General features: G+C 37.2%; 1 protein-coding gene across 1 annotated transcript in view; it reads right to left on the reverse strand.

The window, feature by feature from the left end:
- The window catches only part of LOC111576182 (XK-related protein 7-like), an 85,669-nt gene that overhangs the window by 8,020 nt on the left and 51,652 nt on the right, over nucleotides 1-25,997 (reverse strand). The window contains exons 2-3 of the mRNA XM_023281749.3: nucleotides 4,894-5,093; nucleotides 1,348-1,567 (exon numbers count right to left, since the gene is read on the reverse strand). Of these exons, the coding sequence (XP_023137517.2) occupies nucleotides 1,348-1,567; nucleotides 4,894-5,093 (420 nt within the window). The remainder of the gene's footprint in view (nucleotides 1-1,347; nucleotides 1,568-4,893; nucleotides 5,094-25,997) is intronic.

Consider the following 25,997-nt stretch of genomic DNA (forward strand, 5'->3'; position numbering starts at 1 on the left):
ATAATCAGCTGAAACCCACTGCAAAGCCCTGTAAAGCTGACAGGAGCTGCAGACTCAGGAGATAATTCTGTGCAGGTTCTTCACTACGAGTAACTCTGCACAATGTCACATTGTTTTCACACACAAAAAAAATCAATTATAGTTCCTTTGAGTACAGGAAAGCACACATAGATACTGGGATAAAGGAACAATACAAGGCATATAACGTAGATATCTCAGTTTAGACTGTAGTGCCTTTTAAAACACCCACACAAACACAATGACATAATTAGTTATGTAATTCCATCCTTTCTATTTCGAGTTTTTTAAATGAACAGTGTGGGTATGAAAGGAAACTCTGTCTGAAACATTCAGAACACAGCGAATGCACGCAGATTTATCCAAATTCAAATTATCACACTTGGCACAAGATGAGACATTAATGCTGAATTTATACTCGCAGAAAGCCGCATTCTTTCAGCAGCAATTTGTTAAACCTATAAATAATTACAACAGATAGGGGAGGGAATTTATAAATTAGCCACTTCTAAGTGTCTCTCCTTGGGGGAAGAACCTGTAAAGTGCAGAGGAAGCCATTTGTTGTTATTTAATTAGCAAGATTGAGCTGATTAAAAGGTTTATACTATATGAGGACATAGTTGAGTTTACATAACAAAGCAGTTACATTGCTCTTTACTGCATTGTGGAGAAATACTATATTATACTGTATGATTTCTTGTGTACTAATACAATATTCATTAAATGCTCATTACTAAACCTGAGGCAACCACTGAAAAACATGTCGTGTCCAATACAAAATACCTCAGTTAACTACGCATTCAATAGTAGTAATTTCATGATATAAAACAATAAGGGCTACTTTTTTAAACTTCTACATTTAATTGTTTATTTTCCCAATTATGTGCTTTTACTTAAGTAACAGGAGTCACACTTGTAAAGGAGCATTTTTACTGTGTAGAATTAGTTGGTTTACTTAATATTCCCTGTATTTAGAGAGTATCTACATCCCAAATGAGCAAAAAGATTTTGGATTTTGAAGTGTTTGTGTACAAGAACAATCGTATTCAAAGATGTAATCAAGGAGAAAAACAATCAGTAAGTATAAAAGCAGACTTGAGCAGGTGCTGCTTTACATTCATTATCAATCACTTCCTATGCCTTAGCATTATTAGTTGTTACTGTGGTTGCAGACCTGTGTTTCTAAACTAATTAACCAGGCTGAGTAACGTAGCTTTCACAGATGCTGGCGGAGAGACACGACAGAACATGAACAGGAGATTAATTTCTCTTCTGTGGCAGTAAAACATGGACTATGTGACTCTGAGAATCAGGACCAACATGGCGCACCAGTGGCTGACGATGAAAATGCCAAAGTAGAGCTGGAAGACGGAGGCGAACAGGGCGAAGGCCACGGTTCTCGCCCCGATAGTGAAGAAGTGCCACAGCATCTGGGCGATCACGGCCTTGTAGGACATGGGCAGTTTGTCATCGCGAGAGTCCCGGAGAACCTTCTGGTAGGAGGCGATCATCCAGGCCAGTGAGACCAGGGAGGCCGAAGCCGAGAGACCTGCAGAAACAGAAGAAGATTTTTTAAAAAAGGAAATTGGAAACGTGTTACAAAAATGTAATAATACAGACAAAATAAGTTGCCACTTCATCGCTTGTTTGCTTCGATACACAATGAGTATTTTTGAAATTATTTAATTGTAAATATAAATTTTTGTAATTGTGTTTGGTGTGCTGAAGTATAAATTTTTCTAGCTTTACATCTGTATATGGCTTTGTTTCCTATCTCAACACTGGAAAATATAACCAAAATATTTTTTTGCCATAAAATAGGCTCAAGAGGGAATTGTTCCACCCTTGTTTCCAAAACGTCACGTCTTTCCCTTACAAAGTGTATAAAGTGTGTTAGTATGCACTGTACTGGTAAAACTGTAAATTTGGGTTAGTTATTCTTTACATTTCTGGCCATAAAGTATTTTAAAAAATATCTATCTTCCAGCATATTCAGCTGGACCTGAACCAGTTTGTGCCGAAGTCAAAGGACCATTAGCCCGAACACGTAACTTTCAGTCCCGCTGCGAGCCGCCCAGAGCACAGTTTAAAACATTAAACATTCATGTGCGTTAATCATGCAGTCTTGTCTCAAATTAGCCATGAATCACACTGAGAAGGCATTAAAATTTGAACTGAGGAAGAACTGCACTAACTTGGCATTTTAATGTAATTTTGATCATTCTGGGGGAAAAAAAATCTCACATGTGGAAATTTACAGTTATATGGCATTTACAATATTAAGAATACCTAAGAGAGCTGTTCCTCTGCAGAATTTTTCACTTTTATCAAAAATGCAGCTCTCTTTGCATTTTAATTTTCCTCTTAAATGTCACGTTTGTTAACTGGCCTCAGAATAATGCATGCTAATTCAGTTATCCTCACGCATGGCCACCTCTGACGTTAGAGTTGATAAAACCCGGCTGAGTTTACAAATCGGACATAAGTGTCCTGCAGCACAAATCGAGAAAACAAACCAAAGCAGCCATACAGTAAATGAACCCAAAACAAAGGGGATTATGGGTAGAAAGTGACAGATGCAGTTTGTTATGCTTGGAAAGCCAAGCAAATCCCAACATTTGGAGAAAACGGAGCCAGCAAATGTTTGGGATTTGTACTTAACAGATGACTTGAATGATTAATTGGCAACATTGACAACTGATTCATGTGATCGATTGACTAATGGGAGGATCAGTGAATCTTAACAAGCACTTATGTATTATAGGCTGTGAGAGAGACTCTGTATAAGTAAAAACATGATGCTTAATAGCAGATGTTAGGTCACCAAAATACATAAGAACATATACGTGTGTGTGTGTGTGTGTGTGTGTGTGTGTGTGTGTGTGTGTGTTCTGATCCATGTATCTGTGTGTGGACAGTTTTTTTACTGTGAGACAGAGGACATTTTGGTAAATGGGGACATTTTGTCTTTTCCAAGATTAAAAACTAACTAAACCAAATTATACGTACTCAAGCATACATTTGAGGTACTTGTACCTGACTTGAGTATTTTCATTTTTATACTGCACAATATTTCAGAAGTAAGTATTGTAACCTGTATTCAACTGAATTATCCCACAGCTTTACTCGCAAGTAAATTTATGTTTATATAAAAAAATAATGCTTCATTGTAACCTATCCAACAGCAAAAACTAGTAAAGCTGAAACAATTCATTGATATAAAGAAAATGAATTAGCAGCTACTCATTTTCATGTAAAAATGTTAAATATTTAATGGTTACAGCTTCTCAGAGTAACAACTAGCTGTTTTTTTTTTTTTTTAATTATACTTTTAACAATTTTGAGGTTTGGACAAAATATATATGGTGAAAGTGCCACTTAGTCATTATTTTTGTAAAATTACAAACCACAAACATCTATTAATCTCAAAATTAAATAGCAGATTAATTATATAAATAATAATTAACTGCAGTCCTTTACAAAATACCTTAATCAACTACACCATCTATAATAGTAGTTTCATAATATAGCAGAATGCAGGTAATTTTCCTACATTTTTACTTGTAATGTTTTAAGGTATATTTTAATGATTGTAATTATATACTTTTACTTTAGTAAAATTTTCAATGCAAGACTTTTACTTGTTATGGAGAATTTTAACATACTACTTTATCTTACAACTAAGCTTTGTAATCACCATGACATTTTACCATAAAGTGCTGTTTGGGTTAGTTTTCAACAACTTTCTTGTTTGCTTTATGGTAATACTTATACTAGAAAGCATACCAGTAAAAGCAGTAATGTTCACCACAATGAGCAGCACTATAGCAGCAGGGCTACGATTATGTGCTGGATCTCCTTCACACACACTAGCAGAGAGCTGCTAGCTGAGCTAAAACTCAGGAGTCCACACAGTAACACTCCCAGAGGGACATAAGTGATCTTCTAGTGACTGTCAGAGCAGATTCGCTGTGGTTCCAGCAGAGACACTGAGATGTGGTTTGGCTCAGTGCACCATCACTGCTGCCATGCATGTCGCTGTCCATGCTACGCTGAGCTGCTCTGGTCGCTCACTGTGCACAGATGTTTAGCCCACGCTGCATTTCTGAAGTGTTAACAGAAAGAAAGGTCCCAGCAGAATTCGTGGGTTTCCTTTAAAAGCTATTCAAATGTGCAGAATCACTCTGCAGGCCTTTCTGTAGACCATTCATGTGTGTTTTTGTGGGTTTTCTGTGTCGGCTGTGTGTTTTGTACTATTTAAATATGTTTCTGACACTTGTCTTCTGCTGCCGCCAGGTGTGTGTGAATACAAAGTGTGAAGTGTATCTGAGAGTGTGTGTTTTGTTTTATTCATCAAAGGCCAATCTGCTTCTTGTAAGAGGTGCATGAATAAAGCATGGAGTCTCCTACTGATATCTGCCCTCAGCACACACAGACTCTCTTCATTAAACATTACACACTCTCTCTGTCCGAGGAAGCCTTCAGAACAAACACATCTGGACTTTATTTTATTGAATTTTATCAGAAGTAATTTCTGATTAGATAAGCTTCAGTTTTCATACAAAATAACTCAGTTTTCTTACAACTTTGGTTTTACTTCATTACTAATTCATCAGTCATAATAACGCTGCATTGGAGGAAAAAGACTGTTTAGATTTGGAAACAAGAAATCTGACAAATCAAAAAACATGAGCTTTACAGACTGATTTAGTGCTTCAACTTTGATCTGTGATACTTCTTGGTTGTTGACCCTTCTTGGTTCCTAAACTGAATTTCTTTGAGCAGCTGTCCGTAGTGAAGGAGGAGCAGTAAACTGTGAGAAAAAAACTATGAAAATGTGGCAGCAGAGGTGCCACTAAAGTGTGTTTCTCTGACCTTGCAGGGGGAGGACGGTGTTTCCGTGGATCATGATGCTCAGCTGCAGGACGAGTTGCGGAGCCGACTTTAAAAAGGCCTCCAGTAGGCGGAGCATAGTGATGTCAGCGCTCTCAAACATCAGCTGCCAGTGGAAATGGCGGCGAGGCCCGTTGCTGTGCCATCGGCTCTGAGCGCCCAGGTAGAGGGCGTGGATGTACCTGAGGAGGAGAAAGGCAGGGTTAGAACAGTGACAAATGATTCCGAACAACTTAAAGGGTTAGTTTGGACTTCGGAGCAGTGAAAATATTCTAAATATGATGTACATTGGGTCAGATGTTATTATTTTTTAGCTGTGCCAACCCCCCATCTGTTCAGCTCACTTCTACTGTTTAAAATTCACTGTCAACACCTCACACAACCACACAAACTCACAGAAAAAACTCTGATTGCAGAAACAGAAAATAAACACAACAATGCTGCATCTGTTTTCATCACAGGTGGCCTCTTTATTGAAAGCTCTGCACCTTCGTAACATCAGCGTCTGGTTGTGTTTTAATAACAGAATCCAGTCTGGTTCCAGGACAGAGACCTCCAGGGTGCAAACACTTGATTGTTCCTTTATTATTCCTGCATCTCCGAGACAGTTCAGACTTTTAGCGGCAAAAAGTAGAATTCACACAGTTTTGTTTGCTGCTATGACTATGCATTGTCTTGCATGTAAAGTCATCAGTTGTAGGTGTCAAAAATGGATGTTTAGAGCAGAATCAACATTCACATATCAACCTGTTTAGGGATCTGCTGCCGACAAACGTTGTGGAGGAGGACATTTTTGAAAAACTCATCATATTCCAGTTACTCCACAGTATAATTCACAGCAAACATCTCAAACCAGCAAGAAAACTGCACTAAAACAGTCTGTAGTCTTTCTAAACTGTACCACTGAAAAACAACTACAAAATCCTGGATACACTGTAAAAAACAAAAATTACTTTATTTTTGATATATTTTAGTATTTTTCTGTGCGTTTTTAATGTCAATCTTGAGATTTTGTCTTTAGATTTTGTCTCTGAGTTTCATCTCCTCCTCTTTAACTCTCACTGTTTATATCATCGTCTATAACACTTTTATAATAAATTTCACTCTTTGACTGTGTCTTGTTTTCTATTTGATAAATGCTTGGTGGGTCAGTCGGTCCAGATTTAAATATCACAGCAGCTATCGGACAAATTTGTTTTGAGATTTTGTTCAAATTTGCTGTCTTTAGAGAATAAATCCTGATGAGTTTCTCTCATTTTCAGGTTGAAATTTTATACTTTGAGCACAGAATGTCTTAAATTGCCACCGCTAAAGTTCCACTGAAAGATAAAATGTATATTTTAAAAACAAAAATATCTGTATTTGGTGTACTTTTGTATTTTGATGTGTTTTTCTATGTCAATCTCTCAATTTTTTGCTTGAAATGTCTTGCTTTGAGTGAAAAATGTCTGAAATTGACACCAAAAAATCCCACAAAAAGATAAAATGCAGATATATCTGTAAACCTGCTAAACTGTACCACTGAAAAACAACTACAAAGTCCTGGATACCTTAAAGAAAACACTGGCAGTTCCTGAAATGAGAAATATAAAAATGAAAAACATTTTGCATTATATCATATTAAATTCTGGGTTGTTTAAATAAGTTACCTCAACCCCCAGTTTGCAGTGTCTCTGATTTCTCTCAGTTTTCTTGGATTTTTAGGAAGTGTGTGCTCTCTATCACTTCCTGTAAGCAACGTTGTGCGTTATATACAGAGTGGAGGATACCAGAGGAATAAGAACTAAATGACATCTTTCAGGAGGAAACGTGAACCTTGAACATGATGTTCTCCTGAGAAGAAACAAACACCTGAAGTGGAACCTGTCGCAGCGCTGATGTGATGCTGTTTGGTTGCTTTGTTTGCTGTCAGTGACGCCGTCGGTCGCTCGACTGCAACGGGTCAATTGGCAGCATCAAATTTTTTAAAAAAAATGTGGTGACAAACAGAACAAAGGGGCAGGAACGTTCAGAGATCTGTGACACTTTGTTGGAGGTTTTTCTATTTTTTCACCAGCAGCAGGTCGGCGTTAAAGAGACGCAGCTGTCAGGAGGAACAAGAGGAGTTTGACAGAAAAACATCGAGTTCATTTAATGAAAAACAAACCAGAACTTTTATGATTTAAAGAGTCCATATGATGCACATTTATAGGTTTATAGGTATATGTTTACATGCTTTGAAATCCATTATTTTTCTGAAACTGTACATTACTGCAGCATCTTTTTATCTCCTGTCTCTTTAAGGCCCTCCTCCTAAAAAGCCTAGTCTATTCTGATTGGCCAAACAAACTGGTAGGTGGAGTTATGCAAATCTGTTACATCATGATAAAGATAGGTAATGGAAGAAAAGCTGGAAGAAGCAGTATTTTCTGTGAATACTGGTCTTTCCAGAACTTTTAGATGCACAACAAAGCAGTTTTATCGCACAAAAAAGAAAGATCTAAGCTAGATTTGGACATGGAACCAGACTTGGGCCAAACCTGGAAATTTTAGACTAGACTTGAACTCTTCAAACCAGACCATGATACACGAAACCAGATCTAAACCAGAACAAAACTATTTAAACAAACTTGCACCGGGTCTTGAAGCTTTAAACCATATCTGGACACATTAAACCAGACATAAACCAGAAAAACACTTCAAACTAGAAAAGCCCTCAGAGAGAGCAGTACTCCTCCAAGGCTGCTAATTCCCCCATATGGCATTGTCAGAAATGCAGCATATTTTTTAGAAAATGCAGCATTTGTTTATTAGCTATTGATGATCACATATAATAAATACTATAATATAAATATAGATGTACCCACAAACTAAATGACCTTGCACTGAGCACAGGCGTGTGTTATGCATGTGCACGTTATGTACAGATACCAAATCGCATGACCTAAATATGTAGTAGAAAAATAAAAAAGTCAAAATATCTGCTGTGAGCAAGTCCTGTTGCTTTTACTAGAAGTGAAAATCCACTTTATATTGATAGAAATGACTCAGCATGTTTATAAATGACATTGTGGATTCTATAATGTGAGTATCAGAGAAAATGTTTGACTGGAGTCATATTAGCACGTCCTCAGTGTATTCTGGTTTGAGGGAAATTATGAATAGTGTTGTGTTGTAGTGAATTAATGGGACTAAAAACACCCCAACAATTTAATCAGTTGTTCCTTGTATCATTTTCGACAGAAATAATAAGTCCGCAGCGGTGGATTTGTAGTAGGATCACAATCATGTGATCGTCAGCAGGCAGCTGAGGTAGTGTTCACTTGTTGTCATGGTTACAGTGACGCCATGTCACTGTCTCACAATGATACTGAAATATGTACCAAATCCATGAATCCAGACTATAAGCTGCATCACTGCAAAGATCTAAGCACTTGGTCCTTGTGTCATTTCTGACCTTCCCTGAAAATTTCATCCAAATCCGTTTGTCCGTTTTTGAGAAATGTTGCAGACAGACAGACAGACAGACAGACAGACAAACCAACGCTGATCATCACATACCTCCGCTGTGTTTCTTGGCAGAGTAACCAGACTTGAACTTTAAACCAGATCTAAACCAGAACCAAACATTGGATACACCACACCAGATATTAACCAGACCTGTTCAGATAAAACCAGGCTTGAACAGGTTTTTGAAGTACAGAAAAGTACAAAAATAAAATGTTTCCATCATTTCTGAGGCAAACAAGTAAACAGGATCTCAAACATGCAAGATCAATAAGATAAAATACATCTTATACTGCACATTTAAGACAACAGGCTTTGCATCAAAACACTTTCTAGTAAGCGTTATGAAAATAACAAGTATAAAAATTATACAGGAACCATTAATGGGAAAAACAGCAGGTTGAAACAAACAGGAATTCACTAACATTTCTCAAAAATACAGGAAATTTGTGTCAGATACATCATCATGTGTGTAAATATGAATGAATATGGCATTAAAAATGTGTGTAAATGTGTACAGGGGGAGGCCCAGGTGCATCATGGGAGAGGAACATGGCCGACAGTTGCAGCAGTGCAGCAGGACGGACGAGTTGAGGAGCAGAAGCAAAGATCGGCTGCAGGAAAAGTGAGACGACACTCGCTTCCTGTGCTTCTGCATCCCCAAGCAGATTTTAAATGGAGGGTAAAAATAACCCTCGAGTGTGTGCACGTACGTACGCACGCATGCTGACACACACACACGCACACACGCATGCACACACACACACACGCACACACACACGCACACACACACGCACACACACACGCACACACACACGCACGCACACACGCGTCAGCACATATGACAATGTTCAAGCCTGCAAAAATACAGACATGCACGGATGCACATGTGTATGCGGTCGACACACCTAAACACACCGACACACATACAATATGTCTGGAGTGTATTTACAGACACACACACAGACACACACACACACACACACACACACACACACACACACACACACACACACACACACACACACACACACACACACACACACACACACACACACACACACACACACACACACACACACAGAGTGACAGACAGGCAGGAAGGCCAACAAGGCATCCTGGAAATCTGTAGCTCTGCAAATAATTTGCTGGCAAAGCACAGCTGGCTCTCCTTCATTCAGCCTCTTTAACTCTCACTCTGTCTGTTTATATCATCGTCTTTAACACTTTTATCTTGCTTATATTGAATTTCTGCTCTTTGAATGTGTCTTGTTTCCTATTTGATAAATGCTCAGTGGGTCAGTCGGTCCAGATTTAAATATGATAGCAGGAAATGAATGAATTTGTTGTGAGAATTTGAGCAACTTTATCGTCCTCAGAAGATAAATCCTGATGAGTTTCTCTGATTTTCAGGTTGAAATGAGTTGCTTTACAGAAGAATGTCTGAAAGACAAAAACAAAGATAAAACACAGATATCAAAAACAAAAATCACTTAATTTTGTTACATTTTTCTATTTTGTTGTGTTTTTCAGTGTCAGTTTTTAGAGTTTTTGCTGGAAAGCACAGCCGGCTTTTACATTTTTCTCTATTTTATACTGAATTATGCTCTTTGAATGTGTCTTTTCTGTTCATATTCCTTTTCTTATTCCTGTTTTGGTGGCTCAGTCGGTCCAGATTTAAATATCTCAGCAGCAAAAAAGTGAATACATCGTGACATTTTGTGCAAATTTACTGTCCTCAGAGAACAAATCCTGATGAATTTCTCAGATTTGCAGGTTAAAATGTGCTGTTTACCTGTTATTTGTATTTTGATATGTTTTTCAACACCAATCTTTAAATTTTTTGCTGGCAAAGTACAGCTAGCCACTAGGCAAATTTGTATTTGTGCAAATTTACTTCAGAGTTGAGCAATTCTCTGATTTCCAGGTTGAATTGTGTTGCTTTGAGTTAACAGTGTTTGAAATTAGCATAGATTTTTTTTCATATCTAGCACAGAAAAAAGTTGAACACTGCAAAAACTCAAAATTTTACCATGTTTATTTGTCTTATTTTTAGTTAAAATGTCTCATCCCACTTGATTTAAGATAAATTCACTGAAAAAGAGACATTTCAATAAGATAAAGGGACTTGTTTTAAGACAACTGCATGTGGACGGATATCTTAAAATGCTTAAATCACACTTTTTAATCTTGTTTCAAGGAGAAGGTGGTCTTAAATCTAGAATCATTTCGCTGTTATACAACCTAAAATAAGTAAAATATATCTTAAATTTTGTACTCAACATGAATGTTTATAAAGCAAATGTCTACTTTTGAGTTAAAAACAGCTGCTTTTGGCGTAGCTGGCTGATCCTAAAACACAACAAATGCTGTCAAAACATGAATAAATATCAGGATTTCTATCTAACTGTGAGAAAACATCTTAAAATGCTTCAATAATCTTTGTAATCTTATTTCAAGTACAAGATGGTCTTAAATCTAGAGAAATGCTGCTATAATACAACTCAAAATAAGTTTAAAACATCTCAAATTAGGAGGTTACATGAAAGCAAAAATCTATTTTTGAGTGAAAACCTACTATTTTTTTTAAGCATATCTGGCTTATTTTAAGACACCTAAGCTTGACAATCCTGGTAAAATAGAGCTTAAAATAAGTTTTCCAGCTAATTTTAAGATCTCAATATTCTAAACATCATATCTTATTTCAAGAAATCTCACCAAACCATTTTTCACTTGTTCTATTGGCAAATTTTTTCACTTATTTCAAGGTAAAAGTTCCTTGAAATAAGTTTTTGTTTCTTGTTTTGAGAGGAGTATTTTTTCCAGTGTACTGAAAGGCAAAAAGGCAGATATTTGAAAAGAAAGCTTTATTTTGATGTATTTTTGTATTTTTCTGTGCTTTTCGGTGCCAATGTTTTGACTTTTTATTTATTCATGTCCGTTTTTTTTTTACAATGAAATTGTTTAATAAACTGCACACAGTATGATTATATATGTTTTTCCACAGTCAGAATTTGGAGCATAATTCTGTGTTTTGTGAAATAAAGCACGTCAGCCTTTTCATATTTGTTTTAATGCCTATAAAGTTTCTTAAAATACGAGTTCAATTCCAATTTGTCCTTTTTTCAGTTCAGCTTTTGACTTTGGTGCTTCAGGGTGAATTATAATCACAAATTTTGCTCAGTATTTTGCTCCTCAAGCTAATTAGCAAGTGTTAGCATGCTAACAAGCTAAACTCCCACTGAGAACGTGGTGCATCTTCATATTCTATTCTTTTATTTACCTTTTCTCTCGTTCTTTCCTCCGGCTATTTATCAGTTTTCTCTTCATCTTCCTCACCGCCTCTGTCGTCCGTTACTGGTTTTCCAGTGTTTCATTTACTGGGTCTCCTCCTTTCCTTTGCTTGTTATCCCTCATTTTGTTTCTCTCTCAACCCAATTTCATGCAGCTGTTGTCTCTTTCTCTCTCACTTCTTTCCCTCTCTCTCCATCCAATTTATTTGCTTCTTCCCTCAGGTGTTCTCCGTCCGCCTGCAGCTTCCAATCAGTCGCACCGCCGAGAGTCGGACAGAAAACGCTGCCAAGTCTTCTGCTGAACCGAGACTGAACCCGAGCAGAGAGACTTGGAGAAATTAACTTCATTTAAATGTCTCCTTAATGAATATTACAGGTCAGGGGATGAAGCAGACCAAAGAGCAGCTAAAAAAAAGGAGGCAGAGGTCTGGAATTAAACTGAAATCACCATAAGAAGCTGCAGCGCTTTTAACATTCATTCAGTTTTATTCATGTCCACAACATTAAAGGTACATTTGTTGTGTTAATATTGAACAGTAAAGTTGCACTGTGCTGATGGTATTTTGTAATAAATGCATGAAAGATGGATCTAACAATGCAGCCAGTTGCATTTTAAATGTGTTTTTATGAGTGCAAACTTCAGTTTTCAAGGACTTTGTTGCTCTAAATTCAGTGAGGGGAAAACTATATAAAATTAAATGTTTACGTTGAGTTGAGAAACTCTGCAAACAACATTAGAAACTGTTAAAATCAAAGGATCTGGTTAAAAGTGAGACACAACCTTGAAGTACTGTGAACTCTGCTGAAGAGAAGAAGAGCAGAACTGCAAGAATCACTGAAATCACAACTGAAAGATGAAGAAAAAACTTTAAAGACTCAAAATACCAAAACAAGATGTGAAATCACCACAGAAAGACTCAAAATTATCACAGTAAAAACCTCCACAAAAAACTTCAAATCACCACAAAAACATACAAAATCAGCAAAAGATCACTAAAAATAGATACAAAATCAAAACAGAAAAAGTAAAATCTCTACCAAAGGACTCAAGATCAACACAAAGAAATAAAATCATAAAAAAAAGATGTGAAATTATCACAAAAGGACTAAAGATCTCTACCAAAAGCCTCAAAGTCACCACATGAAGTCACAAAATCACCACAACACAAAATCACTAAGAACAGATATGAAATCACCACAGAGAAACTCAAAATCTCTACCAAAATACTCAAGATCACCACAGAAAAACGCTAAACTGTCACAAAAACACGCAAAAATCATCAAGAAAAGATTTAAAATCCTCATATAATGACTCAGAATCTCTACCAAAAGAGTCTAGATCACTACATAAAGAAATAAAATAAAAAAATTGCAAAACTTTCACAGAAAAACTCAAAGTTATCACAAAAACAAACAAAGCCACCAAGAAAAGATGTGCGATCACCCCAGAAAGTCTCAAAATCTCTACCAAAAGCCACAAGATCACCACATAAAGATACGCAATAGAAAATAGGAGCCATTTAGTTACTGAGAACAGCTGTGGTTGTGTTGAAGACAAACTCAGGTTGACTGTTGCTGAGAGAAAGCAGCTCCTTTGTGAAAAGTCTATGATGTCATTTCACTTCCTGATAATTACAGCTGCCACTTAAACAGATGTGGTTTTTGGGGATTTGCTGATGATAGATGCTGTTGTTGTTCTTGGGAGGACAGTTGTTGTCCGCTAAGATTAAAGTGTGGCGTTGTGCTGTTGTTCTGCAGATCGTAAAGTGTAAAATTACAGCTGAAACTGTGAACAAACCAGATTTGCTGAGATACAAGACAACAAAGAACAATGCTGAAGGCCCTGAGGAAGACGCTTTTAAAGGTGTCGACATTTCAGGGTGACTGGTTGGTTGATGTGCTCTAATCTGACCAAAGTCTCAGTGGTGAGACGATCTTTAAGGGGAAAAGTTCCTCAAGGATCGATTCATTCATTGTTAGCAGCAGGAGAATCATGAATCAGTCATGACAAACAAAATATTCCATAAAGACTCAAAATCATCACAGAAAGACTGAAAATCTCCACAAAATGATACAAAATCCTTACAAAAACACAAAAGATTACCAAAAAAGATGTGAAACCACCATAGAAAGACTCAAAATTACCAGAAAAAGACTTAATATCACCAGAAACAGATGCAAAATCACCAAAAAGACATAGACTCACGACAAAAAAACCCTGAAAACCACAACAAGACCAAAAATCACCACAGACAGATGCATAATCACCACAATAAGATGTGAAATCACCACAGATAGACTCAGCATCTCCAGAAAAGGCACAAAATCACCAAACAATATTTAAAACCACTGGAAAAAGATGCATTACATAAAAAGACTGAAAGTTGCCACATAAAGACTAAAAATCACCACAAAAAGCTGGGAAATTACTGAAAATAGCTGCATCATCACCACAAGACTAAAAATCACCACATAAAGACTGAAAATCACCACAAAAGACTCAAAATCACCACAAAAAGACTGAAAATCACCACAAAAGACTCAAAATCACCACAGAAAGACACAGAATTGCTAAAAATAGATGCAAATTCACCACAAAGACACAAAATCCCTACAAAAAGACTATTAGTGATAACACCTTTGAGCTATTCCAACCTGATGTAACTTTTTAAAGTTCTTGGGAGTTTCCTGAATGTTTACTGGGAGTCGACTTAAAACCAAATGACACCAAGTCAAAGAAGTTCTCAGTGCGTCTGCATTTTGCCCAAACAGATGGACAAAAAGTTGAGTTTAAGCTTTGCAAACAGCAGTTTGTGTATCAGCAGCTCAACAACCAACATCCTGAGTTATATTCTTCAATAACTATCCATCATGACAAACACACAGAAAATGTTTTATAAAGATGTAAGAACATCACAGAAAAAGGCACAAAATTACCAAAAACAACTCAAAATTACCACAGAAGGACATAAAACCGCTATAAATAGATGTGAAATCACCAAAAAAAGACTCAACATTACCCCAGAAATCACCGCAAACAGATGCATGATCACCACAAAGACACAAAATCACTACAAAAAGATTCAGAAAACCACAAAAAGACAAAATTGCCTCAGACTCAAAATCACCAGAGAAAGACATCTCCAAAAAAGAGACAGAATCATTTTAAAAAAACATGCGAAATCATCACAGAAAGACATAAAATCAATATAAATAGATGTGAAATCACAGAAAAGACACAAAATTACTAAAAATAGATGCAAAATCACCGCAAAAGACTAAAAATCACCACAAAAGATGCAAAGTTACCATAAAAATCACCAGAAAAGACAAATAATTACTTCAAAAAGATGCAAAATTGTGACAAAAAGACTAAAAATCACTACAAAAAAATGGAAATTGCCTATTGCCTATTTACCACAGAAGCAAAATCACCATAAAAGACAAAAAAAAATCTGCATACAGACATGCAAAATTACAATAAAGACTAAAAAGCACCACTTAAACACACAAAATTACCACAAAAAGATGCTAAATGACCATAAAAAGAGCAGCTGAGCTCTGTGCAGCTGTCTGTTCTTGTCGTTTCAGAACAAAATAACCAGGTTGAACTCATTTAATATGCTTTAATTTATAATGAATTCAGGCTAATGACGCTGCAGGTAGAGTTTCCTCTGTGAAACTTCATTTGTTTGACCATCAATCAATGCTAACGTGCAGAAGGAAGCTCGCTAAATGAGAAATGTTTTCAGATTTGTCATGACCTCGACTCCGTCCAGCTTTTTTTAGGATGAAGCCGATAAACTGAGCGAGTTCAGGATTTATCTGGAACAACATCAGCAGCAGCGACGGGAGAAAATCTGATGGAAAAACCTCAAACCACAAACATGACGCTGGTGGAGCAGCAGATTGTCTGACGTGGTGCGTTTAATGTAGCTGGGACGTTTGTGTTTCCTCATATCTGTGGCGTCTCAACCTGACTCCCACAATTATCAGCTTTATTCCAATAATAACTGTCACCACATTAATTCTGTCATTATTACGGCTCATTGATCACATTCAGGCTGTAAACAAACAGCAGGAAACTCATTAATTAATTAATGATTTGTTTAGATAAAAGGAGCAAACAAGACTAAAAACAACCATGATGATAATAAAAGTGATACTAAATCATTCAGTTCATCTTCTATCTACTGCTTGTGGACACTTTTTTAGTCCTTTTGGTGAATGTTTAACTAATTTAGGACGGGTTTTAATAATACTAGACAAATTATAAGTAATTTCTTGACAATTTCAGAGTAATTAAGGTCACTTTTTTCATTGTGGGAAGCTTGTAAGGCAGATTGGAACTGTTGAAACTATGATATATCCCATGATACTGGTGCTCAGAGTTGATTATACAGTTGATTTGAGAGGTTCTGAGATCGTCTGGATACATTTTTGAGTCATTTTGGACAATTTCTTGGCATTCTGGTAAACTTAACTCATTTAAGAAAGGTCTTGATTACCTTTGGACAGGTTTTGGACATATTTTGAGTCATTTTGGAAACATTTCTAGATATTTCCAATAACTTTTTGGTGCTTTGGACAATTTCTTTAATAATTTTGGACAAAATATGAGTCATTTTAGCCATTTTTTGCCATTTTGGAATTCTTCTAAGGCAGTATTGATGGGATTATGGTGGGTTTTTTTTGGTCATTTTGCTTAATTTTGACATTTTAAGTTAATTTGGGGTATGTTCAAGAATTTTTAAAACATTTTAGACTATTTTTGGGGGCATTTTGGTAATTTTTTAAAAATTCATTTAAGACAGGTCTTGATTACCTTTGGACAATTCTTGAGTAATTTTGGAAACAATTCTACATTTTGTCGATAACTTTTAGGTACTTTGGACAATTTTTGAATCATTTTAGTCAAATTACGGGTCATTGTGGAACTGTGTCGAGGACATTTAGACAGGTTCGAGGTATAATAAACATGTTTTTCAGTGATTTTGGTTCTTTTATGGACAAGTCTAAGACATCTTTGAAAATGTTTGAAGTGATTTTAGAAGAACCATTTAAAAATGATAAATCTGGACCCACTTCTATGGACTTCAAGGACCTGGAATGTTCTAAGTGAGACGAAACTTAAAGACTGGAAGCAAGAAAGGAGAACGTCTCCTGTAGAAAGTTCTAGAGTAGACCTACTGACAACTGGAAAGATCACTGATTAATATCTGCTGTCTTGTTTTTGAAGCTTAAACTTAAACAGAAATACAAATACAACAATGTTCAGGTTCATGGGGACTTTTTCTGCAGGAATTCTAACTATTTCCTGGCGAACAGAAACTGTGAGTTCTTGGAGTTTCTGCTGTTAGTGTGCAAGAAAGACTCAATGAATCCCTGCAAATAAAGGTCTTGAATCTTGAATCATCCGTCCTGATCTGGTGTCAGTTTTTAGCAGAACTCAGATGTTTTTCCTCCTCAAATGTTATGTGTCTATCTGCTGGACTGATAAAGTTCTGAGGCTCAGAAATGACGTAGAAACTAAGGAAACCAAATGTTTATTAATAATTCGTCCCTGATCAAAGCCTCAACTGGAACTGTGACCCGCCTCCTCGTCAGTCTCCACGGCGATAAATCAGCACCAGCCTGATCTGTTAGCTTCACCCAGCAGATTCCTGTGGATCCTGAAAAGCTCCCAGCTGTTAGAGGAAGAGGAGAAGGAGCTCTTTAACCTTCATCACTTGACTGAAGAGACTCTCGACCTGCACATTATCACGGCAGCAATCACTGACATTCACCGTTCACACACTCTCTGTGCTCAAATGTCTCTTATGAAACACACAGCGCTGCTTCTCACTCCTGATTGGCTGAGTCACGTCCAGACGGAAGCTGTTGTGCAATAAATGAAATGTATAAATAAACGTTTGGCAGCGTTCCAGTCTGACCGGAGGATCTCGTTTGACTCGGTTCCTTCAGAACCTGCAGCTCACTCCTGTCTCCAGGCTTTTATTTTTACCGTTACATGCATATAGATAAAACCACTTCTGGAGTTAGAGTATGTTTTAGGATGTTATCAGATAAAAGCAGTTTAAATGAAGACACGTGTGATGATCAACCTGCACAGAATCGGGTCATTTTCTATAAAAATCAACCTAATCTGAACCAAAATTTCCCCCGGACCTCCTCAGAACCATCTGGTTCTTCATCTCCAGTAACTTCATGATCAGAGTTCTACCTTCATACACAGAATATTTCCAACTCAATATGTGACCAAAATGACCAAAACATCAACCAAATTACCTCAAAACACCAATGAACTTTTCTACAATGACTCAAAACTTAAAAATTTGTCAAAATGCCTCATAAAAAGGTCCATAAAGACTAATTTTGTCAATATGACTCAAAACTACAAGTCCAAATGGTTCAAAATACCTCAAACGCACCCAGATTGCCTCAATGTTTTTTTCCAACACCACATATTTTGCTTTAAACGACTCAAACATTTTCCAAAATTACTAAAAACAAAGATATACGAAATGTCTAAAATTCATCAAAAATGCCTCAAAGTTTTTCCAAAATAACACAGGTTAGGTTAAAATGTGAGAATATTCTATAAAAAAACAACCAGAGCCTCCTCAGAACATCTGGTTCTTCATGTCCAGTAACTTTATCAATGATCAACAGTTCAGTTGTCAGTAGGTCTACCCAAGATCTTTCTCCAGTTGTCGGTAGGTCTACCCTAGATCTTTCTCCAGTTGTCGGTAGGTCTACTCTAGAACTTTCTCCAGGTGTCGGTAGGTCTACTCTAGAACTTTCTCCAGGTGTCGGTAGGTCTAGTCTAGAACTTTCTCCAGTTGTCAGTAGGTCTACTCTAGAACTTTCTCCAGTTGTCAGTAGGTCTACTCTAGAACTTTCTCCAGATGTTGGTAGGTCTACTCTAGAACTTTCTCCAGGTGTCGGTAGGTCTAGTCTAGAACTTTCTCCAGGTGTCGGTAGGTCTACTCTATAACTTTCTCCAGGTGTCGGTAGGTCTACTCTAGAACTTTCTCCAGATGTCAGTAGGTCTACTCTGGAACTTTCTACAGTTGTCGGTAGGTCTACTCTGGAACTTTCTCCAGTTGTCGGTAGGTCTACTCTAGGACTTTCTCCAGTTGTCGGTAGGTCTACTCTGGAACTTTCCCCAGTTGTCGGTAGGTCTACTCTAGGACTTTCTCCAGGAGACGTTCTCCATCCTTGCTTCCAGTCTTTAAGTTCACAGGTCCTTGAAGTCCATAGAAGTGGGTCCAGATTCATCTCTTCTTAATGGTTTTTTTCCATCATTTCTGAGCCTCAGAACTTAATCAGTCCATCAGATAGAACCATGACATTTAGGAGGAAAAACACATCTGAGTTCTGATAAAACCTGACACCAGATCAGTTCTACGTCCATCAGGTTGCCACAGTCTATTATCCAAATTATCCAAACTACCTGGATTTGTTTCCAGATCAACTCAAAATGTGACCAGAAGGACAAAAACATTGACCAAATGACCTGAAACTCCGATGCTGAACACCTAGAAACTTTTCCACAACTCAGAACTTGAAAACTTGACAAAAATGACTCTTGACTCAAAATGACTAATTTTGTCAATATGACTCAAAAAAGTGTTCAAAAACCAGTTCAAAACCACCTGAAACGTGTCTTAAATGAGTTATTGATTAAGTTAACAAAAACTACATTGTTTGAGGGACTTTTGTTCAAAATGACTCTCAAATTAGCCAACATACCTCAAATCTATTAACATGCCTCAAAATGACACAGGTTAGGTTTAAAAGTGAAAATATTCCATAAAAAAACAACCAAATCTCCTCAGAACCATCTGGTTCTTCATCTCCAGTAGCTTCATTAATGATCAGAGTTCTACCTTCATACTGAGAATATTTCCAGAGTTCCAGGTCCTTGAAGTCCATAGAGGTGGATCCAGATTTCTCACTTTTTAATTGACTTTTTCCATCATTTCTGAGCCTCAGAACTTCATCATTCCAGCAGTAACTTTAAGGTATTTTGGACAACTTTTTTAGCAATTTTAGACAAATTTTTGCCATTTTTGGAAATGTTTCGAGGCGTTTTCACTAACACACACATATGTGCACTAACACACACTAACACACATATGTACACTAACACACACTAACACACACATATGTGCACTAACACACACTAACACACATATGTACACTAACACACACTAACACACACATATGTGCACTAACACACACTAACACACATATGTACACTAACACACTCTAACACACACATATGTACACTAACACACACTAACACACACATATGTACACTAACACACACTAAAACACATATGTACACTAACACACTCTAACACACATATGTACACTAACACACACTAACACACACATATGTACACTAACACACACTAACACACACATATGTACACTAACACACACTAACACACACACATATGTACACTAACACACACTAACACACATATGTACACTAACACACTAACACACACATATGTACATTAACACACACTAACAGACACATATGTACATTAACACACATATATGTACATTAACACACACATATGTACACTAACACACACATATGTACACTAACACACACTAACACACACATATGTACACTAACACACACATATGTACACTAACACACTCTAACACACACATATGTACATTAACACACACTAACACACACATATGTACATTAACACACACTAACACACACATATGTACATTAACACACACTAACACACATATATGTACACTAACACACATATGTACACTAACACACACTAACACACATATGTACATTAACACACACATATGTACACTAACACACACTAACACATACATATGTACACTAACACACTGAAACACACTAACTCACACACATATGTACACTAACACACACTGAAACACACACATCCACGTTTCTCTCTCTCGAACAGATATGAATCCAGTAAAATCATTAAAAGCAGCTGATTTAATCTGATTCTTGTCATTAAAACTTATTTTTAAACGGCTTCATGTCTGATCCTGTAAAGGTAGCCAAGTGTTTTAAAGGTAGCCATGTGTGTTTTAAAGGTAGCCAAGTGTTTTAAAGGTAGCCATGTGTGTTTTAAAGGTAGCCATGTGTGTTTAAAAGGCAGCCATGTGTGTTTTAAAGGTAGCCAAGTGTTTTAAAGGTAGCCATGTGTGTTTTAAAGGTAGCCAAGTGTGTTTTAAAGGTAGCCATGTGTGTTTTAAAGGTAGCCATGTGTGTTTTAAAGGTAGCCATGTGTGTTTTAAAGGTAGCCAAGTGTGTTTTAAAGGTAGCCATGTGTGTTTTAAAGGTAGCCATGTGTGTCTAAAAGGTAGCCTTGTGTGTTTTAAAGGTACCCATGTGTGTTTTAAAGGTAGCCATGTGTGTTCTAAAGATAGCCATGTGTGTTTTAAAGGTAGCCAAGTGTGTTTTAAAGGTAGCCATGTGTGTTTTAAAGGTAGCCATGTGTTTTAAAGGCAGCCATGTGTGTTTTAAAGGCAGCCATGTGTTTTAAAGGTAGCCATGTGTGTTTTAAAGGTAGCCATGTGTTTTAAAGGTAGCCATGTGTGTTTTAAAGGCAGCCATGTGTTTTAAAGGTAGCCATGTGTGTTTTAAAGGCAGCCATGTGTTTTAAAGGCAGCCATGTGTTTTTAAAGGTCATGTTTTTTAAAGGTCACCTTGTTTCTAAAGGTGTTTCATTGGTTAGTTTAAAATGAACAATGTTTCTTTCTGCTGCTAATTATTAGTGTCGCTAAACTGGATGTTCAGTTGTACGTTGATGGAGCTGAAATGAACCAAAGAAAATCTGAGTTTCTACTAACTGACTAGTTGTAGGAGAAAAGAAAATCATCCCGGAAACTCAAATCAATTTTAAATGAACATAAAATCTAGTATTTGCAGCAGAATCAATCATTTTCTACTGAAATAATGAGAACAGACTGGAAGCAATCACATATTCATTCATTTCTGAGCATATATAAACTGGTGAGTCCTTTAATACTTATTTTGGAGCTTTTATCTCCAATGTTGAGTCTTCTTGTGGTAACTTTGAGTCTTTCTGAAGTGATTTCGTATTTGTTTTGGATGATTTGATGTTTTTGTAGAGATTTTGAGTCTTTGTGGTCATTTTGCATCGTTTTGGGGTGATAGTGTTTGTCTTTGTGGTGATTTTAAATCTTTACACTCTTTTTTAGTCTTTCTGTCCATCTGTTTTAACAGAATGCAGCCACACAGATGATTCCTTTGACATGTTCTCAGTTAGTTAGGAGCAATCGTTGTGCAAAAGTTCAATTATGTAGATGCAACAGCCATTTGGTTGGACCAGTTCAACATTGTGAAATACAGGGGTGTTCACAGGTAGTCTGCTCCTCCTGCTGCTAAAAATAATGGACTGATCCCAGAAGGACGTTGATGTAGAACTTTTCTAGTTAAGAAAATAACACCAGAGATTATCCGACCAATGAGCATTTGGTCGAATTCGAGCATATTGACTAATCAAGTGACCAGGATATCTGGACACTGCAAGCCAAGCACATAAAGACCATAAAAGTTTGCATAAATGTTGTTTTGGAGTTTGAAACCTTCTACAATGATCTGGATGTGGACCTCAGTAATTCTGTGAAATACAACACTGTGGATGTAAAGCTTTTCTTCGTACACCAGAGATTATCTGACCAACCAGAAATTGGTCAAATGTGAGCAAATCGACCAAAGAATCTACAAGAAACTACAGACCTGATGCATGAAAATCACATAGATATGAAGAAATTCTGCTTGAATTTTAAAAAATTGACACTGACACTGGGTTTTGCCATCTCTGTGCAACCCAATGTTCTCAAAAAGAAGCCCACAAACAGCTTTTTAATAAACAAACCATCAATCCAAGCTCGATTCCACCATTAAAGCAGTTCACTCTACTGCATGGCTGCACACGTGCATCAAAAAGACAAAGATCTCCAACAACAGCAGCTTTCGCTTTCTGGTCACACTGGGTCTTTCATATTCTCCAGTTTGTCCATTTCCATCCATGCAGATTCTGCTCAGCTGCTCGTTAAGGTGGAATCTTTGTTCTCAGGTCGGAGAACGTCTCACATTGGTGTTCCTGCAGCCTAAAAACGACACCGAACGCGACACAAATAAACGCAGCAGCACACAGGCCCTGACAAGCTGTCGGCTCCTGGTAAAAATCAGCGGATTCACGCCGACGCAGAGCCGAGGACGACTACAAAGCCCGGACCTGAAGCCCGATTCTGGGGTTCTGATGCTGGGAGAGTCTGCACAGCCACAGCGTTCGTACGGAGGCAGAAATAACATCTGAGAGGACCTCAGCTGTCAACACCGACCTAGTTAGAGCCAGAAACCAGCTCAGAGAGGAGAGAGATTAGAGGAGAGGAGAGACCAAAAGGAAAGACAGGAAGGAATACGTCAGATTATTTGGAAAGAGAAAGATGAGAGCACAAGAAAAGAGACAGAAAAGGAAGGAAAACAAAGAGACGAGGACGAAAGAAAGGAGAAAAATCTGTCATTGTTTGGAAAGAGAAAGAGAAACATTGGAAAAATGCAACAATAAGACAAGAAAACATAAGAAAAGAAACAGAAAAAGAAGGAAACCAAAGATACAATACATTTGGAAAGGAAAATAAATGTTGAAAAAATGCAAAAAAAATTGATAAAAGATCATTAAAATGAAGGTGAAATGAAGGAGAGAAGAGACAGAAACAAGCAGAAAATGAGATGCAAAGCTCGAGAAGACGACACGGAGACTAAAAGAAAGAAAAAAGATGAAACAAGGGAGAAATATGTTATATTGTTTGCAAAAAAATTAAGAAAAGTGTCAGAAAAATTCAAAAAAGAGACAATAGAGTGAAGAGAGAAAAAGCAGAGAAGAAGAAGGAAAACATTAACAGGAAAGAAAGGAGACAAAACGATGCAAAAATCCATCATTGTGTGGAAAGAGAAAGAGAAGTGTTGGAAAAATGCAAAAATGAGACAAAAAATAAAAGAGAAAAGAGACAAGAAGGAGAAGAAGGTGATAAATGAAAGAGAGGCGACAAAATGAGGCAGAAATACGTTTGGAAAGAAAAACAAATGTAGAAAAAATGCAAAAAAAATAGATAAAAGATCATGAAAATGAAGGAAAAACAAACGAAGAAGAGACAGAAAAGAAGAAGGAAAACAGAATGAGGCGAGGACAACAAGAAGTGAAAAATAATAATTAAATAAACAAAACTAAGGAGAAAAATGTCACGGTATACGGAAGCAGAAATAAAAGTGTTGGAAAAATGTAAAAAGGAGACAAAAAACATGAGAAAAGTGACAAAAAAGAAGGAAACCAAAGAGACGAGGAGGAGAAGGAAAGAGTGGCGACAAAATGAGGCAAAAATACGTTTGGAAAGAAAAACAAATGTAGAAAAAATGCAAAAAAATTGATAAAAGAACATTAAAATGAAGGAAAAATGAGGAATAGTGTTAGAAAAATGCAAGCAGACAAAAATCAAGAGAATGAAGGATAAGTGGAGGAAAGAAGAGACAGAAAAAGGCAAAGAGGAAGAAAAAGTAGGAAAGAAAAGGAGGCAAAAAGCAAAGAAAGGAGACAAAACCAGAGGAAAATACCTGATTGTTTGGAAACAGAAAGAAAAATGGACAAAAAACTGAAAAACGATGGAGAGAAGAGACAGAAAAAAGGCAGAAAATGAGATGAAAAGCATGAAGAAATACATTAAACTAGAAAGAAAAAGGTTTCCAAAAATAAATGAGGATGAAAGAAAAAGTGAAGATAAAATAGAAGAAAAGAAACTAGAAGGAGAGAAAATGAAGGAGAGAAAATGAAGAAGAAGAAAATGAAGGAGAGAAAATGAAGGAGAGAAAATGAAGCGAGGTGCTGATGTGTTTAAACGATGATGCTGCTGATCAGATACGATCAATGAAGGGTTTAATTAGGAAAAGAGAGACGGAGTGTGTGTGTATTAATGTGTGTGTATGTGTGTGTATTAATGTGTGTGTCTTAGCGCGTGTGTGTGTGTATTAATGTGTGTGTCTTAGCGCGTGTGTGTGTGTGTGTGTGTATTAGTGTGTGTGTTTGTGATGTTATCATTTAACTGCAGGCTTTTATCTTTTATCTGGTTCATGCCTTCGTCATTCAGAGGCGTCATTCTGCTGAGTAACGAGGAAGAGGAGGAGGAAGAGGAACGAAGAAGAAGATGAGGAGGAAGAGGAGGTGGTAGAGGAGGAAACTAGGAGGAAGAAGAGGAAGGAGAAGAAGAAGAGGAGGTGGTAGAGGAGGAAACCAGGAGGAGGAGAAGGAAGAGGAGGAGATGGAGGGAGAGGAGGAGAAGAAATAAAAATGACACAAGAGATGGAGGAGGAGATGGAGGGAGAGGAGGAGGAGATGGAGGAGGAGATGGAGGAGGAGCTTGTGGCTGAGCTGCTGATCAATCAGTGTTTATGGAGGATCTGAGTGTTTATTGGGGCTGCAGCAGAGAACAGATGCATGCTGGGAGTTTGCTTTGTTTCCTCCTCTGCTCCTTCATTTTTCTGCTCCTCCATCAGACGTCAGGATTCAAACAGAACTGCTGCCGTGCTAATTGACAGCTAGCCCCCCTCCCCTCCCCATCTCCCCGATTGGAGGAGGAAAGGAGCCAATCAGCTGTTGGCAGAGGCGGGGCTTAAGGAAAACGAAGACGTCATCTTCCTGTTCAGTGACAAAAATGGCAACAAGTGTGGAGTCGACTGCAAGGAGTTCAGAGGAACTACGACAGGCTTCATGTGTGCAGTGAGTCGGGTACACAAAGTAATCAGATTACACTGTGTGGAGGAAAGTACATCTTCAGGTACTTCGCTGTTTAACCCTTTAGAGATTCAAGCAGCAACAGTTTTCACTGCAATGTGAAATAAATGACACAGGGACATGCAAATAGCAGTAGACGTTGCAAAAATGACACTAAAAGATGCAAAAATGACACAAAAAGATGCAAAAACGGAAACTCAAGGATGCAAAAATGAAGCTAAAAGATGCAAAAATGAAACTAAAAGATGCAAAAATGACACAAATAGATGCAAAAATGACACGAAATGTTTCAAAAATGACACTGAAAAGATGTAAAAAATTACACTAAACGTTGCAAAAATGAGACTAAAAGATGCAAAAATGGTGCTGGAATATGCAAAAATGACACTAAAAGATGCAAAAATGACGCTGAAATATGCAAAGATGACACAAGTTTAAAAAAATGACACTAAAATATGCAAAAATTAGACTAAAA

The sequence above is a fragment of the Amphiprion ocellaris genome, chromosome 8 (genome assembly GCF_022539595.1).
Source record: "Amphiprion ocellaris isolate individual 3 ecotype Okinawa chromosome 8, ASM2253959v1, whole genome shotgun sequence".
NCBI classification, from domain to species: Eukaryota; Metazoa; Chordata; class Actinopteri; family Pomacentridae; genus Amphiprion; species Amphiprion ocellaris.